Source organism: Ranitomeya imitator, chromosome 2, assembly GCF_032444005.1.
Source record: "Ranitomeya imitator isolate aRanImi1 chromosome 2, aRanImi1.pri, whole genome shotgun sequence".
NCBI classification, from domain to species: domain Eukaryota; kingdom Metazoa; phylum Chordata; class Amphibia; order Anura; family Dendrobatidae; genus Ranitomeya; species Ranitomeya imitator.
This window is the reverse complement of record NC_091283.1, coordinates 785758100-785775883: the sequence shown is the minus strand read 5'-3', so window position 1 is coordinate 785775883 and position 17784 is coordinate 785758100. Positions and strand designations below refer to the sequence as shown.

General features: G+C 40.9%; 1 protein-coding gene across 34 annotated transcripts in view; it reads left to right on the top strand.

Annotated features, from left to right (window-relative positions):
* The window catches only part of ANK3 (ankyrin 3), an 853965-nt gene that overhangs the window by 643010 nt on the left and 193171 nt on the right, over nt 1–17784 (top strand). For all 34 annotated transcript variants that reach the window (XM_069753584.1, XM_069753587.1, XM_069753586.1 and 31 more), the window contains 7 exons: nt 797–895; nt 5428–5526; nt 9049–9246; nt 9607–9705; nt 11291–11389; nt 14989–15186; nt 17379–17477. In XM_069753584.1, coding sequence (XP_069609685.1) covers nt 797–895; nt 5428–5526; nt 9049–9246; nt 9607–9705; nt 11291–11389; nt 14989–15186; nt 17379–17477 — 891 coding nt within the window. The remainder of the gene's footprint in view (nt 1–796; nt 896–5427; nt 5527–9048; nt 9247–9606; nt 9706–11290; nt 11390–14988; nt 15187–17378; nt 17478–17784) is intronic.

Sequence of the window (17784 nt, the reverse complement as noted above, 5' to 3'; positions counted from 1 at the left end):
AGCAATGTTAAAGTGTAGTTGCACTCTCCTTTGCCTTTCGGAATCAGGTGTCATGTATGAGTGTACACGAGGAATTATTTCTGTCTATTCTATGTCCTGTAATCTGCATTTTTAGCCGTTTTTCCCCTCTGCACTAGAAGCCTCAGATTTTTCTCTTTTTCGCTCACACTATTGTATATCCTCTCATGCTAGCACAGGTGTGGAGAAGATGGAGAACTTAACTTTTCCATCTTCTCCATTGTTTCTGTGCTCATACATCAGACTCTGTCTGTCAGACTATGTCATTTAAGTGCAGTCCGATGTTTCTCAATTACCCACAGACTAGTTTGGGTGTGCGTGATCCGACCCGCACCATGCTGCTGCTATTTTCTCATTAGGAATCGGCATGACAAAATAATCACAGATCTGCACTGCCTCATAGTAGAACACTGGGCAGGGTGCTCTCGGCCATGTTATATGCCAGTGTGAGCTAGCCCTACGTCTCCTTCCAGCTTCTCTCCACTTCCCTTTCTATAGAGTTTTGTAGATAGCAGGTGGTAATTTGATCCATCACTGTAGACAAACCTGTAGACAGATTTGAGCAGTTTTTGAGAGTCAATTATGAGTACAGGGAGAGAGAAGTGATTGATAAGTTGGGAAAAAAAGGCATTTTTCTTTAACAATACAGCATTTCTTATCTTTGCTTGTACTGGTGATTTATGTAAAAACAACAAGTGTAACTACTATTTAAAATGACTAACAACCTGTGAAATAACACTACCGCTACCAAATATCTTTATGTATGTTTCATTTACAGTCTGGCCTGACACCGATCCATGTTGCTGCTTTTATGGGACACGTTAATATTGTTTCTCAATTAACGCACCATGGAGCATCGCCCAATACAACCAATGTGGTGAGTTGGGTTACCGATTGCTAAAAGAAATGCAGAATTTTTGAAGTATGCATAACATTTGTAGAATAGCTGAGTTTGCCATTTAGTACAACTCATTGTATGTGTATGTTTGGTAAATCATTCCTTCAATGGGAATTTGTTTGGCAAGATCCTATAAGCGATTATCCAGTTTAGCAAACCCCGTTTCATATATGCCAGAAAATTATGAGTCGAACAGTGTGGAGCTCGAATTTTTTGGAAATAGTTGAGAGTTGTTACAAAGAGTATTTGAATTACCCAAAGTTTTAATATTCACACTTTTGACTGGTTAACAGCCTTTCGTGTACATAGGTCATTAAGTAAAATATGAAGCAGGCTCAGGAGCTGAGCCTGCTCCATACGTGGCAGATGTCGACTGCATTAAATAGCCGGTATCTGCCTGCTACCACATTGATATTGACTGAAGTGTGCGCCCATCGCTGTATTTTGGCAACTTAGATGTTGCTCTCATCGGCGTCCTAAGTTTCATAGAATTGCGATTTTGCTTTGTACCGCAATATTTTAATATTTAAGATATCGTATAGGATATAGAATAGTATATTTATATAGTATTTAGGATATAGTTTGAGTGAATGATTAAAGGCTTAAGTTGCTTAAGGAGACTAAAAAAAAGTAAAAATGAAAAAAAAAAAGTTTAAAAAAATATATTAAATAAAGAAATGTAAACATTTATGTTTGGTTTCACTAGAATTTTACTGACCTGAAGAATCAGGTCGTCAGGTCATTTCCAGTTCATTGTATGGTAAAATGAATGGTGTCCTTGAAAACCACAACTCATACGTAAAAAAAAACAAAACGAGCCCTCATATAGCTGTATCAACAGAAAATATAAATATGTTATGCCTCTCGGAACAAGGAAAGGAAATAAACGAATTGCAAAGATGAAAAATTCCCCGGTCATTAAAATTATATTCAATCAAGAGAGTAAATTAAAATGTAAACTTTTTTTATTTTTTAACTATTTTAATTTTTTTAAACAATGTTGACTGTAAGTCCCTGTGCATACTGAAGGTTTTTTTTTTAGGTGAACCCAAACAACCAGTTTTCAAGTGAAAATCATTTTAAGCAAACTCTCCTTTTTAAATGAGTTTTTGTAGGAGTTTCTTTTTTTTAAGAGGTTTTTTTTTCCTTAATTTTTTGCTTACGTCTCATTAGACAGAGGAGGTCTAATCAGGCGCCATTTCAAAGAGATGACGTGCACTTTCTTATCCTGAAGCAGAAAAAAAACCACAAATAATATTTAAACATATAACTATCAAATTGATTTTACTATAGAAACAAAGTGTTTTAAAAGGATTTTTCAGGTGTGTTTTTTTTTTTTTTTTAAAGCGGACGCTCTCAAAGCGCCCTGTGTGAACATAACCATGCTATTAGCATGGCTAGGCTACAGGGGCTCCGATCCTTCCCGCGACAGTTTTGTGTAGCTTGGCTGCAGCGGATTACACGTAATCACGGCCGTTAATAAAGACATTGCCCTGCGACAGAATCCAGTTGGTGTAATGTTAATGTCACCGTACACAGCGGCTGAGCTACAAGTTAAGTCGGGTAGTTTGCACATTGACAGTAGAGTTTCCAGCACATAGTGTAATGTACAGTGTATTTTTAGAAATGTTCCTTATCTTTTCAGGCCTGAAACATGATATTCTCAGGAGATTTTTTTTTTCTTTTAATCCTATTTTATTGCCAACCGGAAATGTCTAAAGAGCACAGGACACACAAATGCTCATCTCCTATTACCTAACATAAAACAGCAGCCTTATATGTTGGAGGTCTTGATTTATTTATTTTAACCCATGTGTCCTGTACAGCTGGGATAATTTTAGGACTGAGTCACATCAAAAAATCGTCCACTTACTGGCTCTGCGGCTATTCATGTGCCAAGATACATAAATATGGTCTATCAAATTGCTGGGAATAGATTTCCTCCAATGATTAAAATTCCCAGATTCATGGCAAATTTGTATTCTTTTCTTATAAAAGCTGTAGTATGATTGATTTGGAAATTTCTCATGTAACCATGTTTTTTTTAGGGGGTACATGTTAGTTGCCATTTTAACGGGGTTTTCTGGGACTTTTAGGGTATGTTTCCATGGTCAGTAAATGCTGCGGGTTGGTGCACTGCGTCCAACCCACAGCGTCCAACCCGCAGCGTCCAGATGTTACAGCATAGTGGATGGGATTTCCAGAAATCCCATCTCCACTATGCGTGCACAGATGCACGCGGCTTCCCTGCGGAGACGGACATGCGGTGCGTCTTTCTAGACTGCAGCATGTCTATTAATCTTGTGGAGACGCTCCATCTTCGCAAGATAAATATCACCCTCCAATGTATTGGGCACGGTGATTCCGCGCGGTTCAATGAACACATGCGGAATCACCGGTGTCCAAAAGCCAGAAGCGCTTTGGATGGAGCAGACATGTGCTGCGTCCAAAGTGCTGCCGGTTCCTGACCGTGGAAATATACCCTAAAATTGATGGCCAAACCTTAGGATAGGTCATCAATGCCAGATCAGTGGGAGGCGCGACTCCTGGCACACCTGCCGATTAGCTGTTACCGCTGTTGGCTGGAACTGCTCAGTTTTGGGGCTGCACAGCTCTGACGGAATAGTCGCCACAGCCGGGTATTTACATCCACCCCCTATTGATTGAATAGGTGGCAGATGTGCAGTACCAGCCGCGGCCAGTATACAGTCAAATGAGCTGTGCTGTGCAGCTACGTAACTGAGCACTTCCAGCTGCTATGTGACAGCTGATCAAGGGAGGTGCCGGTGTCGCACCCCCATGGATCAAATATTAATGACCCATCCCAACGATAGGCCATCAGTGTTAAAGTGCCAGACAACCCCTTTAATATAGACCATGACCATAATGTCTATAGTAGCCATAACTTGTGCTGCAGGTTGTTAGTTTAGAACTTGTTTGTACCCTTTAGATAAGTTTTTCACCTTAGGGCTAATTCAGGTAGCTGTCATTTGCTCTGTGTATACAACAGTGCTGTATCACTACCACTATTTCTGTTCCACTTTTTTTACGAATAAAAATAATAAATTAAATCCAATCAGGAAATTCAGCAAAATGTGTTTTAGTTACTACTTTAAAATATGCGAATATGTTTTACATGTGGGTGTATGTTATTTCTGGTTGGCTGTAGTATACCTCCTATTTAACATATCTGCAGCATTTTTCCTTGTTGATCCAGTAGGCAGATTTAATCAGCAGTGATGTGTCCAAGATGGTCAAAAAGGGATTGAAAATGCTGTCACACCAATGTAGTTGAAAGGGAATTTGTCACCAGGTTCTTGCTACTTAACCTGAGAACAGTATATCTAGAAGCACAGACAATGATTCCAGTGATGTGTCACTTACTGGGTTGCTTGCTGTAGTTTTTTCTAAAAAATCATTGTTTTATCAGCAGGAATATAATGCTGGTGGGTGTAGACCCACTGCGCCACTGGCCGGGCTTACATTGGAGGGGTGTGACTAAGTGGCTATCTGGTCTTCACTAGCACCTATGATGGTGAGGATAGGCTTGGGTCACAGAATAGCCACCAGGTGCCACTCCAGGGCAGTGTCCGGACCTGCAGCAGTTGACCCATAAGTCAGAGCAGGTACATGAGGTGCAGAGTGGCGAGATAGAAGAGTAGTCAGACGGCCCGAGGTCGGGGCAGGCAGCACAGGTTCACAAACAAAGCCAGGGTCAGGGATGGAGAGATCAGAACAAGTCTGGTCGATAACCTGAGGAGACTAAACAGAGGTACACCTTAGCAGAAAACTAGAGCCAAAAGATACTAGAACCTAAGCTCAGGCAAGGTCTGGAGGGCCGCGCTGCTTGGCAACTGCTGGGGATCCAAAGCCTGCAGGACACAGAAGGGTTAAATTCCTGCAAGATCTGGCCGCACCCCACGATAGTCATGTGAAGACATCAGGGATATGCAGCAGAGTTAGAAGTGCAGAATGGACTCGGCGCAGCAGCCAGACATGAGGGTAAGCAGAGCGGCAGACACAGTGAATAGCACAGTGGTGGGAACGCATGCGAGTTACCGCAGTGACAAGGAGATTATCTTTAAAGGATTCTGGAACCTACTGCCAGGAAGTCAAGCGTATTCATGAGCTCTGCACGACCCCACCACTGATTGTTGGCTTTCTGCCTATGCAAAGTGTACATAAAAAGTTGTAACCAGTGTTTTCCTTCTGGATACATAGTATTTTCTCCAGTGTTGTGGCTAGGGTTATACAGCGCTCATCATTCAGAGACCTGCTAAATCTGCAGCAGACGAAAACTTTTAAATCAAATCGGCAGCAAGAGTAAATGAAGTGACACATCACTGGAATCAGGGACCCTGCTCCTTCATCATGCTGCTCTCAGATGGGTTAATAAAAACCCGGTGACAGATTGCCTCTAAAGTAAAGGCCTTTCACTGCTGTACAACTATGTAACGCTTAATGTAAATTAGTTGTGGTAATAACTGGCTTATTTTCCATAAATGTTCTAGAGGGGAGAAACGGCGCTCCATATGGCTGCCAGAGCTGGTCAGTCTGAAGTTGTTCGATACCTTTTGCAAAATGGAGCTCAGGTAGAAGCTAAAGCGAAGGTAGGTGATGTTGGTATTACACATGATTATTTCAGGATTTTCTATAGGATTTTCTTTATACAGAGCCCAAAGCCTTGGATCACTGCTGGCCATTTCTGCTGCCAGACATTTCTTATGTAGAACAAAAGGATCGGCAGTGCAAAATCAGACATGCTGAATCCTTATCTCTCCCGACAATCATTTGTCCTGGTGCCTCAATACACATTAGACAACCAGCCGAAGCTATCAATATTAGCGGGTTCAGACCATTTTTGTGTAATATGTATGGGGTGCTTAAATTTGCTTTCACAGCACGTCTTACACTGGTACGTGCTGATATCAATTTTTAAAGAGGGTTTTCCAAGTGTAATGGTACCAAAACAGAGGTAGATAATTTATCCTCCTTCACCCCCTACCTCGATTATACTGGTTTTCTCAACTTCCTTCATGTACTACATTACACAAAAGTTGCTTAATAGCGCTTCCAAACTAGCCAATAATTGGGGAAGACTTCTAGAAAATCTTGTTTCCAACTTTTTCCTCTCTAATCATGCCAGCAGTCACAAGGTGAACAAACTAAACCCTCGTCTCACGAGTGCGATGATCATTAAGATGGATTATTAAAGATTTCTCTATGAGCATAGACTGTCCATCAGCCTCGCATGTAGCCAATCAGCAGTCATTAATGGCTGTCTAAAGGGGCTGTAAACAGTAAGTAATATCAATGGGAGTCCAGAGCGACAAGGTTAATACCTTGTATCTCTGGGGGTCTAGGGGTTGCAGAAGAAGTTAGGTTTGAAAAATATTATGGTCTTGTATGCTTAAGAGTAAAAATGTAATATCTGTACTGTATAAATTTCATTAATTGTTGCCATCTGAACTGCTCAGGAGAGGGATCCAGGTACTAGAAGAAACAACCCTGAACTTGCCCATGATTGAAATAGGGTACAAAGATGGGTATAGTGAAACTGGTGACACTGAACAAAAATATAAGCGCAACTTAGGCCTAAGACTTTTTCAGTGTACACAAAAGGCCTTTTTCTCTCAAATAGTGTTCACAAATTTATGTAAATCTGTGTTAGTGAGCACTTATCGTTTGCTAAGATAATCCATCTAACTAACAGGTCTTGCATATCCAGAATCTGACTAGACAGCATGATTATTGCACAGGTGCCTTAGGCGGGCCGCAATAAAAGTTCAGTCTAAAATGTGCAGTTTTATCACACAGCACAATGCCACAGATGTCGCAAGCTTTGAGGGAGCCTGCTACTGGCATGGTGACTGCAGGAATGTCCACCAGGGCTGTGCCATACTCTACCATAAGCTGTGTCCAAAGGCATCAGAGAATTTGGGAGTACATCCAACCGGCCTCACATCCACAGAACACGTGTAACCACACCACCAAGGACCTCAACATCCAGAATCTTCACCTCCATGATCATCTGAGACCAGCCGCCCGGACAGCTGCTGCAACAATCGGATTGCATAACCAATGAATTTCTGCACAAACTGTCAGAAACTGTCTCAGGGAAATTCCTTGGCATGCTCATCTTGTCATCCTCTTCGGGGTTTCCACTTGACAGCCATTTGCCATGGTAGCCGACTTGAGTGGGCAAATGCTCACATTCAGTGGCGTCTGGGATGTTGGACAGGTGTTCTCTTCACTGATGAATCCCGATTCTGTACAGGGCAGACGGTGTGTAGGATGTTGTGTGAGTGAGTGAGTGGCTAGGCTGATGTCACTGTTGTGAGTAAGGTGGCCCATGGAGGCGGTGGGTGAACACAGGTGCATTTTATTGATGACATTTTGAATGCTCAGAGATACTGGCACAACACTGGGCCTCAGGATCTCTTCACAATCATCCACAACCATCGCATCATGTTGCAGCATGATAATACACAGCCCTATGTTGCAAGGATCTGTACACAATTCCTGGAAGCTGAAAATATCCCAGTTCAGCGTACTCACTGGACATATCACCCATTAAGCATGTTTGGGATGCTCTGGATCGGTGTATTCAACAGCATGTTCAAGTTCTTGCCAATATCCAGCAACTTCGCACAGCTATTGACATGGAGTGGACTAACATTCTTCAGACCACAATCACTATGTAACCAGACTACGAGAGGCAAATGGTGGCCACACCAGATACTGACTGGTTTTCTGACCCCCTGGACCCACAAATACAGTAAAACTGAACATTTTAGAGTGACCTTTCACTGTGTCCAGCCTATGGCACACCTATGCAATAATCATGGTGTCTAATGAGCACCTTGATATGCCACATCTGTGAGGTGGATGGATTATCTCGGCAAAGGAGAAGTGCTCACTAAAACAAACTTAGACTATTTTGTGAACAATCTGAGAGATATATACCTTTTGTGTACATAGAAAAGTCTTAGATCTTTGAGTTCAGCTCATGAAAAATTGGAGCAAAAAACAAATTGTTACGTAGTAGTAGGCTGCACAATAACAGCAAGACAAAGAAAGAAAATGGGTTCATAGGTAAAGTGGAACAAGGTGATGATGTCACACCATGTTTGCTTATGCAGCATATATTTCAGGCCAATTTTTAGCCCCATCCGCGATGGTTTATCATGCACTGATCTGCTGATTTTCTAAACTGGTGTGATATCCAGAACTGTGAGAGTGCTGATCTATCTTTAGAAATAATCATCAATATCAGTCCAGTTTGGCTCCAATCGACAACACTCCCAAGAAGAGTTAGAACAGCACCATGGTGTACAGGTTTCAGGTGCCTAAAGTCAGCTTCCATTGAAGGGAATAGGAGGTGATCTGCAGTGCCTGGGAGCGGCAACTACAGTGTTTAGAGCCATGCCGTTCCAGGTTTTTCAGGTCTGTCCACTGTTTACATCTGGCCACCGGCGGAGATGAGGTGATAGTGGATGTCATCCCCCCCACAGATATGTCCACTATTTCTAAGATTTGCTGGGAAACATATTTCCAGGGAACATATTCTAGAGCAGGGGTCCCCAACCTGTAGCTCAGGAGCCACATGTGGCTCGCGAGCCTGTGATGTGGCTCGCGGCTACTTGCCAGCTTGGTGCATTAGCACCAGATGTAAATAATTATTAAGAGCAGATCTCTAGTTGGTGACTTGTGTGTAGCCCTGTACAGAAGAGTAGATCTGAATGGGGGTGAGATAGGAGACCTTGGAGCTTGGCATACTGCCTTGGTGTGATTTCAGTGGAAAAGCTTTGGTTATCATTATACCAGTAATGGAGGCTCTTGGTGTCACTACTGTGAGTGGGGAAGGAGCTGGTTGTGGCTCGCGACCCTCTCTCAAAGCTGAATGTGGCTCACAACCCTCTTTCATAGCTGGATGTGACCCTCAAGGTCGGAAAGGTTGGGACCTCTGTTCTAGAGTGATCTGACAGCTGCTTTCCTTCCACTCCCACATGCATGACATATGTAATTACTTAATACAGTCTAGTCTTAGGTTGCAGAAATGTATAAATACAAATTATTCCGACGTATTCCTCAAAATGTTAAAAAAAAAGTTTGTCTATTTCTGTTCTTAGGATGACCAAACGCCACTGCACATAGCAGCTCGCCTTGGGAAAGCCGATATTGTTCAGCAGTTACTTAAGCAAGGGGCAAGCCCTGATGCCTCCACAACCTCTGGCTACACTCCACTGCACTTGGCTGCCAGGGAAGGGCACGATGACGTAGCGTCTGTGTTACTGGAACATGGGGCTACCTATGCAATTGTCACGAAGGTAAGGTAATAGCTCATATGGCATGGAAACCTTAGATAATGTTATACTCTGCGAAATAAACCTTTCCTTATGCATTGTGGTATTAAGGCTGATGATTATCTGTTATACTCTTTGACATGTTTTTACTCCTGTTTTATTATTAGCATACTGCATTTTGTTATGCTGGTATGGCAGTATCCCAGTAATCTGTACATGGGTTAGCGTTAGGGTTCGAGTGGTTGATAGACTTTCATATTGGGGATTGAACCAATATTTGAATCAGTAATTATGAAGGGAAATAAACTATGGAAAGGTTAATGGAACAAATAATGAACTAAGGAGCAAAACCTGTATAACCGCGTGCAAAATGTATATTTACAGAAAGGATTTACTCCTCTACACGTTGCTGCAAAATATGGAAAGATTGAAGTAGCCAAGCTGCTTTTAGAGAAAAATGCATCCCCGGATGCAGCTGGAAAGGTAAGTATAGAACTAGATTTTTTATTCCGTTGTAAGTAATAAGGCAAAAATTGCCATTCAAAAGATCAGAAGATCTAAAAGTCACAAATGTAGCCGTTATCTACAAGTACCCCACCATTCTTATGAGTCAACTGAGTTTGTTGCTTTGGATTTAGAGACCTCCTGTAATGTGAACATTTCAGCAAGTGCCAGATTATGGTTCCTTTGGGATGATAGATTGACACTGAGGGCAAAGAATATCCCCTTTTCATGGAATTGTAAATACTAATTTTATTACTGCGTACAAGCCATCTCACCACCAACGAGCAAGTGATCGGCTTCAGATGAACTTCTGATGAACCTCATGGCTGGTTGTGTATGGCGCCTTAGTGGACGTTTCCACTGCTAATTGCACCTGCAAGCTGTCTGAGGTTCCAGAAAGTAAGAGTATGTTACTACGTGACATTTTGATGCAGTTTTGGAGCCATAGTCAGAAGAAAAAGCATATCTTAGATCCTACTTCTCTACTTCCAATCCCACTCTTAAAAACTTTTGAATTAACACTTGTGAAAGTGCATCCTGTCGGAAAATAATAAATCATGGCAATTTTGGAAACATTTTTGAATAGCAGATAGAAACCAAACATGGCCATAATTTCCATAGGGTTCTATTAATCATTTAATTGAAACTATTAAACAAAAAAAATCTAATCATATAGGATACAAGCGATGGCTGAAACCAAAGGTTGTTTTTTTTTTGTCATTAAGAAAGTGTCGCTAACTTTGTCCCATGCATTTTTGGGAAAATGTGCAACTTTTTTCATCTTAAGTCTTCTCTTGATACTTTAAAAAAAAAAAAAAAAATTGGTTAGCTATGCAAATTTGGTTTAAATCAAATTGAAGAACTGTAACTTGTTAAATAGTTTCACAAAAAGTTAAAAACTTAACCCAGTAGTTAACTGGAGTATAAAATCATCTCTAGACAGAAGTTTTATATCAAAAGTTGTGTCAAAACCATATAATAATGTGGAAAATTTTGGTAAATTTTGCTCAAACAATGGCAATTTAGACACAAACAATACTGACTTCCAGTGACGAATTCTCCCCAAAGACTGGCAACACCCTGGAACGTGAAGCCCTAATTTAGGCTACACATATTCGTATTATATTTTGATAGTATTAGTAAGGCCAGGGCCACAGACGTGCGGCTGCATGTATTTCTATGCAGCTGAACGCTTCGCTCCCGAGTGCCGGCGGCAGTGCCAGGTATTGATGCGAGAGACTTGTGCGAGTCTTTCGCATTGCACTGGCAAGTGTGACCCCAAATCCTCATACTATAATAGCAGTATAAGTAATCCAACTATGTTCTCTACTCTCTCAATCTACTCTCTCAAGTGGGACACTTGTCTATGCAGCAGTCATATATGCTAACTATATTGGGTTTACAAAGACTTCTTATTCCTCTAAACGATGATGTACTGGCTACTACTAACATACAGAAATAACGCATCCTGTTAGTCACCAATTGGGCAGAATGAGAATTCTACTTATCACAGATTTCTTCATTGACATGTTGTGTGACCTTCATTGTTTCTGCATGTCTTTAGAGCGGGCTAACTCCACTGCATGTAGCGGCACATTATGATAACCAGAAAGTGGCTTTATTACTCTTGGATAAAGGTGCATCGCCTCACGGAGCTGCAAAGGTAACCCACCTTACGTTATATATGCATGATATTGGGTAATTTCCTTGCTAATGCCATCAGAATGGCTAATGACACTTTACCAGTTTGGATTTATATGTACAGACTATTATAAGACAAACTATGTTGGTCCATCATATAGATAATGGGGCTGATTTATCAATACTGTCAAACGTAAGCTGCATTTACACTGAATGCGCTCTTAAGACGCGTTCACAAGAATCTTTCAATATAAACAGGCTGCCAATCACCTGATGAGCAAGCTAAACTCTCTTTCATCTAGTGAAATGATCTTTTGTGCAGAGTAAAAGATCATCATTCTTGGCGACGTAGATTCCTGTATACACTGCCGAGAGGCAAGGCAAGGCAGCTTATGCGCTCCGAGCAATCTATTCCAGATCTATTACAGATCGTTCAATGCTCAACTTTTACAGTGGTCTGCTTGTTTAAACCGGCTATTAAACGACCATCGATCGGTAAATGTTACTGCCATCGGTTGGTCCGTATAAACAGACCCTTTGATTAGTTAGTCTTAAAATACGCCAAAATGTAGCAATCTGGTGTGATGCTAGTCACTGCTCACGAACAAACCATGAGGCTGGGTAGTCAAGAGGTCCGAGGTCAAAAGCCAGGAGGGTGCGCAATAGGCAGAGGGGTGAGACCAAGGTGGAATCGGGTAACAGTTCAAGGTCAGAATTCCAAGAAGGTAGCCGATCACGACAAAAGGGGCTACGCAAACAGATGATCAAGGCAAATCCAAGGTTGAGCATTAAAGATCAGAATACAAGAACAAAAGCTCAGAGCAAATACACACCACTTGAGCAAGGCTACAAATTATACATTTACTTTGTATTTCAGGCAAAAAAAAAATTGTATATATTTTCATATTTTACATTTTAAAAATTACAAACAGTAAATTAGACCCATGCATTGTTAGTACCTAGTACCAACCCCTTTTGAAAGTATCACAGCTAGTAAATGGATTTTGTAGCCAGCCAAGAGTCTTTCAATTCTTGTTTAAAGGATTTTCATCCATTCTTCCTTGTCACATTATAAAACATTGTAAGATATAAGACAAAGGTATTTAAAAAGTGTCATATCCAAGAAGTACTGATTGTATGTTCCATGGGCTATGTCTGGCATTGCTTATGTCTGGCATTGCAATACCAGATGTGGCCTCTGTATAAGGATGGCACTAATTAACAAGATGAGCTGCTTTGTGGGGTGGGGGTGGGGGGCTTTGGGATCGAAGGGGGCTGTTTGAAGGGGGAGGGGGGGAAATACTCTATATTGAAAATGTAAATGTAACATGTTAATTGCCTTGTTATTCTTAATAAAAATTTATTTGAATAAAAAAAGGATGGCACTGTTTCAGTGGCATACTCAACTTTCACATGTGGCACAGGCTGCGGCGGAGGTCTGCGCCGGCTCCTAAAGCAATGTCTGCACTTGCCAAATATTCACAAAACCGCTGAAGCCAAGGATCGGCTGCAGCGGTCAGGTGACTAGAAGAGCTCGTCATTGGATGTAAATATGATGATGTGTTTTTCTAGTCACCTGACTGATGCAGCTTCAGTGGTTCTGTCAACACCCAGACAAAGCAGACATTGCTTCCAGATCTAGTGCAGACCTCCAGAATGACCGGTGCTAGGCCCATGGGAACGACAGAAGGTGAGTATGCCTCCATTTGTTATTTTGAAAATATCTATGCCTAAAATAAAGTTTAGCTTTGGAGAACACCTTTCACTGTTTGTGAGCAATGACATACGTCATTATGCTAGGACCTCCAACAATAACAGGCATACCCTCACAGACAGGGACTGGTGACTAATAACACAGAAATGCATTTGACATTAGACATCTGCAAATCATGCTCTGTGGGTTGTGGCATGCACATCTGATATCTGCTGAAAGGGAGCGAGTGTCCACACTGACCTTTTAAATGAAGGAGTAAATAGCAATCGGCATAACAAAGTGTTAAATATAACAAGAAGATTTTTTATTAGAAATGGACAGGAGGGTACAGGGACTCAGACTATTTTTCTGTGTGTGACTTAATTTATTGATATCAACATGAACAGTGTCCACCTTATATTGGGATTAGAAAAAAAAGATCTTTTCTCTAATACCGGACATCTCCTTTAAAATAAATCACCTACAAATGCTAATCATAGCTTTTTATGTAGAGGCTGGATAGCAACAAATATCCTATATACTTAACAAATCCCATCTCATTACAAAGCCACCCATTATTGCTGCCCCAGATAGTTGTAGCCATATTTGATGTCATACAGTTTATAGAGTTAAACTTTTTGTTCTTATTTAGCCATCATCCAGGCATTGAAAAGTTATGATGTTTTAGAATGTGCTTAATTACCTTCTTTTTTTTCCTTTTCTTTCAAAAACATGCTGCACTCCTTTTTCACATAGTCAGTTCATGCTTCTTTAAAAGCTGCTTTTGACTGCTGCTCAGGCAGGACTACTTTGTATGCAAATACACAGAGCACAGGATTTCCCTGTTCTATATTCCTGTACTAAGATGGGATTATTCCCATAAACAGAATATAGAGCTTGGCTGAGCAGCAGTTGAAAACAGATTTTAATGAAGCATGAACTGGCTGTATAAAACAGCAATGTTTAGGAGAGATTATGTAAAAGTATTTAGCAAAAAGATCGCAACTTTGGAATGCCTGGAGGATAGTTAAATAACACAAAGTTTAGTTACTTTTTCAGAATTAAATATATTAGTATGTATTAATATTTAGTTTTAATTCCTGTTTTGGGGTTAAAGGGGTTTTTCGGGACGATTATATTTTTTTCTTATGGGCCTAAGAACCAACAGCCTTAGTTGCTAACTATTTCATATATAAAAATCCAAATTAGAGATCCAACGCATCGAAAAAAAAAAAAAAATATGACGTGATGCGTTCCAGAGCATCACTAATGTCGCCCTGTTTGTGACACATGTGGATCATTGATGTCACAGGGTTTTTTCCCTTACCCACTGTGTCACATGGGCAGCCATGAAGTGATGTAACTTCCGGCGCTCGCTACATACACGCATGCACCGATAATCAGGCCTGTTTAACTGACATCTGCGGTGGTAGTATATAGGGTATGTCTGAACACAACATATCACTTCCCCTGAGGAAGACCACGCGAAACGCGCGTTTGGTCTGCGGGTCAGGTGTCATACAGGGGTAGTCATGATTACCTCATGGTTACCAGCAGGAGACCCTGTCTGATATCCCTGTCTCCCAATAAAACATTCGTAAACAGGGTTTGTCAACCCATTTCAGATATTTTTCTGTCATTACTACTGTTCTCTGACACCCATATCACGGATACAGGTGGCTTTTAGTCACACCGCAGTCTGTCTTTTATTCTTATTCCTATTTTCTGTAGTCTTACCTATAGATATCCTTTAACATTGGATTAAAGGAACAATACCGTCTGTTAGTTACGCGGGTAGGGTGGGGGTGGTCTTTTCGTGCTATATATTTTCTGACAAATAGGATTCTGCGTAGTAGGGTGTATGAGTCTGATTTACTGATGTTCAGTGCCATGGTAAAAATGATCAATCATTGTCACTTTCCTTTCAGAATGGTTACACTCCTATTCACATTGCTGCAAAGAAAAACCAAATGGACATAGCTACCACCTTACTCGAATATGGTGCTGATGCCAATGCTATTACTAAGCAAGGAATAGCTCCTGTCCATCTAGCTGCCCAGGAGGGCCACGTGGATATGGTGTCTCTGCTTCTCACCAGAAATGCTAATGTTAATGTTAGCAACAAGGTACTGAAAATACTACAAAAATACTAATCAGTTAGAGAGAAGCCATATTACATAGTGCCAACATATTCCAAAATGCCCGGGAACTCAGCTTGTCTGATTGTAAATAAACCTCAGATATGATGAGATGTATTAATGCACTGCCAAAGTGTCTGAAGTGCTACAAAAAAAGGGTTTTGTCAGGTTTATAAAGTGATAGTGAAAAAATAAATCTATGATTCACTATCGGGCAAGAAAATCAGGTTTGACGTCTTCCTTCAGACCTTAGGCAAATATCTGTTTGTGCCTTAGGCGAGAATTGTCAAATTTAAAACATGGCATAAGGTCGATCTGAAGAAGAAATATATGTATGTGTATATATACACTGCTTCCAAAAATAAAGGGAACACCTAAACAATACAATGTAACTCCCAAGTCAGTCACACTTCTGTGAAATCAACTGATCCAGTTATGAAGCAACACCGATTGTAAATCAGTTTCTCCTGCTGCTGTGCAAATGGAACAGCCAACGGGTAGAAATTGTAGGCAATTAGCAAGACAACCGCTATAAAGGAGTGGTTCCACAGGGGGTGACCACAGACCATTTCTCTGCTCCCATTCCCTTTTGGCTGTTGTTTTGGTCATTTTTGCATTTTGTCATTGCTCTCACCCCTAGAGGTACTGTACGGTAGTATGAGGCGGTGTCTACAACCCAGAGAAGTTGCTCAGGAAGTGCAGCTCATCCAGGATGGAACATCAATGCGAGCAGGGCACTAACATCCATTTGCAACTGGAATATATAATTCGGTGATATCTAGGATGTGGGATTTTAGTGCTCCCTTTATTTTTTTGAGCAATGTATATGTATATACCGTAAATGCTCATGTGTCTGCAGATGTACAAGTAGCTGGGTGTCTCATCAGTTTACCAATCAGGACAAAGCATTTTACCAACCCTCTCCCCTTCTTTCCAGCCTAACCCATGCTTTCTAATTTGGGAAGGAAATTTGCAAATATTGTAGCTCTGATTGTAAATGTTTTAAACGCTTTCCTGCTACGTCACATTGAATAGATGTTTTATACATAAAGCTCGACAGAGCAACATAATCTCCATTGCTTATGCACATTGTGACAAAACCAGCCAAACCAGAATGTCCGAAAGACAACACTTTCCAAATCCCATGTTATAAAATCATCCCAGTCATTTTTTAACAAAACATTTCACTTTTCCTTCCAGGATCCTATGTATAAAGCTATTGTCTTTTTTTTTAATTCTATTTCAATCCTATAGAGTATATAAGGCTATATTTATAAATAACCTCTGTGGCACTAATGGTTAGCATCTGTTTAGTGGACCATTGAGTCTTGAAAAAAAGAGTTGAATAGAAAATGAAATACTTAACACGGGAGAACAACACCCATTTATATGTTTATATACTGTATATTCCTTGTTATTTATTTTGTGCTAACACAATCTGCGGAAAGATACAAGATAAACTCCTGTCTCTACCTGAAAAACACCTGGAAGCACCTAATCTTTTTAGCCTATTTCGTCAGGCAGGATGTAAATTTGCATTGTGTGGAAAAGTTAATCATAAACCAAGAATATTTTGCCAACTAGTATATGTATACATTACCTTTAGATTTTGCTATTATTACATATCTGTGTTAGGGTAGATTATGCAGTAGTTGGGATAGACTTCAAGGACTCCTAAAAAAGTTTAAAGGATTTATCGAGGTCTATTTTTTTTACTATGGGCCTAGAAACAAACAAGACAGGTGGTTGCTAACTAACTGCCTTTTCTATCCGGAGCCGACACAGAGCGGTCATTGACCGATCTTGCCGGCCATTCAGCTGCTCAACATCAACAGAGCAGCTACTCCTCTTCCGGGCTGCCCTATCGACCGGGTGTGACTGCCGACGTCATGCTGATTGACAGCCAGCTCCCCACACAGTAAAGCAGAAGTGAAGCCGCTGATTCACTGGCAGGAGCGGTCTGTGACTTGTGTGCCGAAAGTGATCGGCGCTAGGCACAACAGACAGGTGTAGGTATCGACTACCTGCCTGTTAGTTTTTAGGCACATAGTAAAAAAAATCAGTTTTGGATAAACCCTTTAAGGATCAGTTTAGAGGTTACAAAAAGGTCACTAATATTTGGTGAATAGAAATAATAAGTTGTCCTCATACTAAATACTGATATTGCACATGATTTATAGAGCGGACTGACACCTCTACACTTGGCAGCTCAGGAGGATAGAGTCAGCGTTGCCCAAGTCCTCTTCAACAATGGAACAGTCACCGACTGCACAACTAAGGTATTTATTATTTGTGTGCTGCGTATGATAGGAGATGTAAGTGTCCTAAGCAAAAATCTATTTATGGGGACATCTTAAAAATTATATAAGTTCATGAGTATCATGATATTTGAGCTGTTTGCAAATCTATCTGACAATGCGTACTGAAGCCGGTTGTATGCATCCCAGCTTCATCGGTGCACTGACCAGGGAGGCAGCAGTGACTCGGCCAGCCGATACCAGTGGCTCTAAACATCTTGCAGTTGGCTGTGTCCTACATCACCTCTGCTTTCCAGGGCATGCTCAGTGCGCCGATGAATTCAGGATG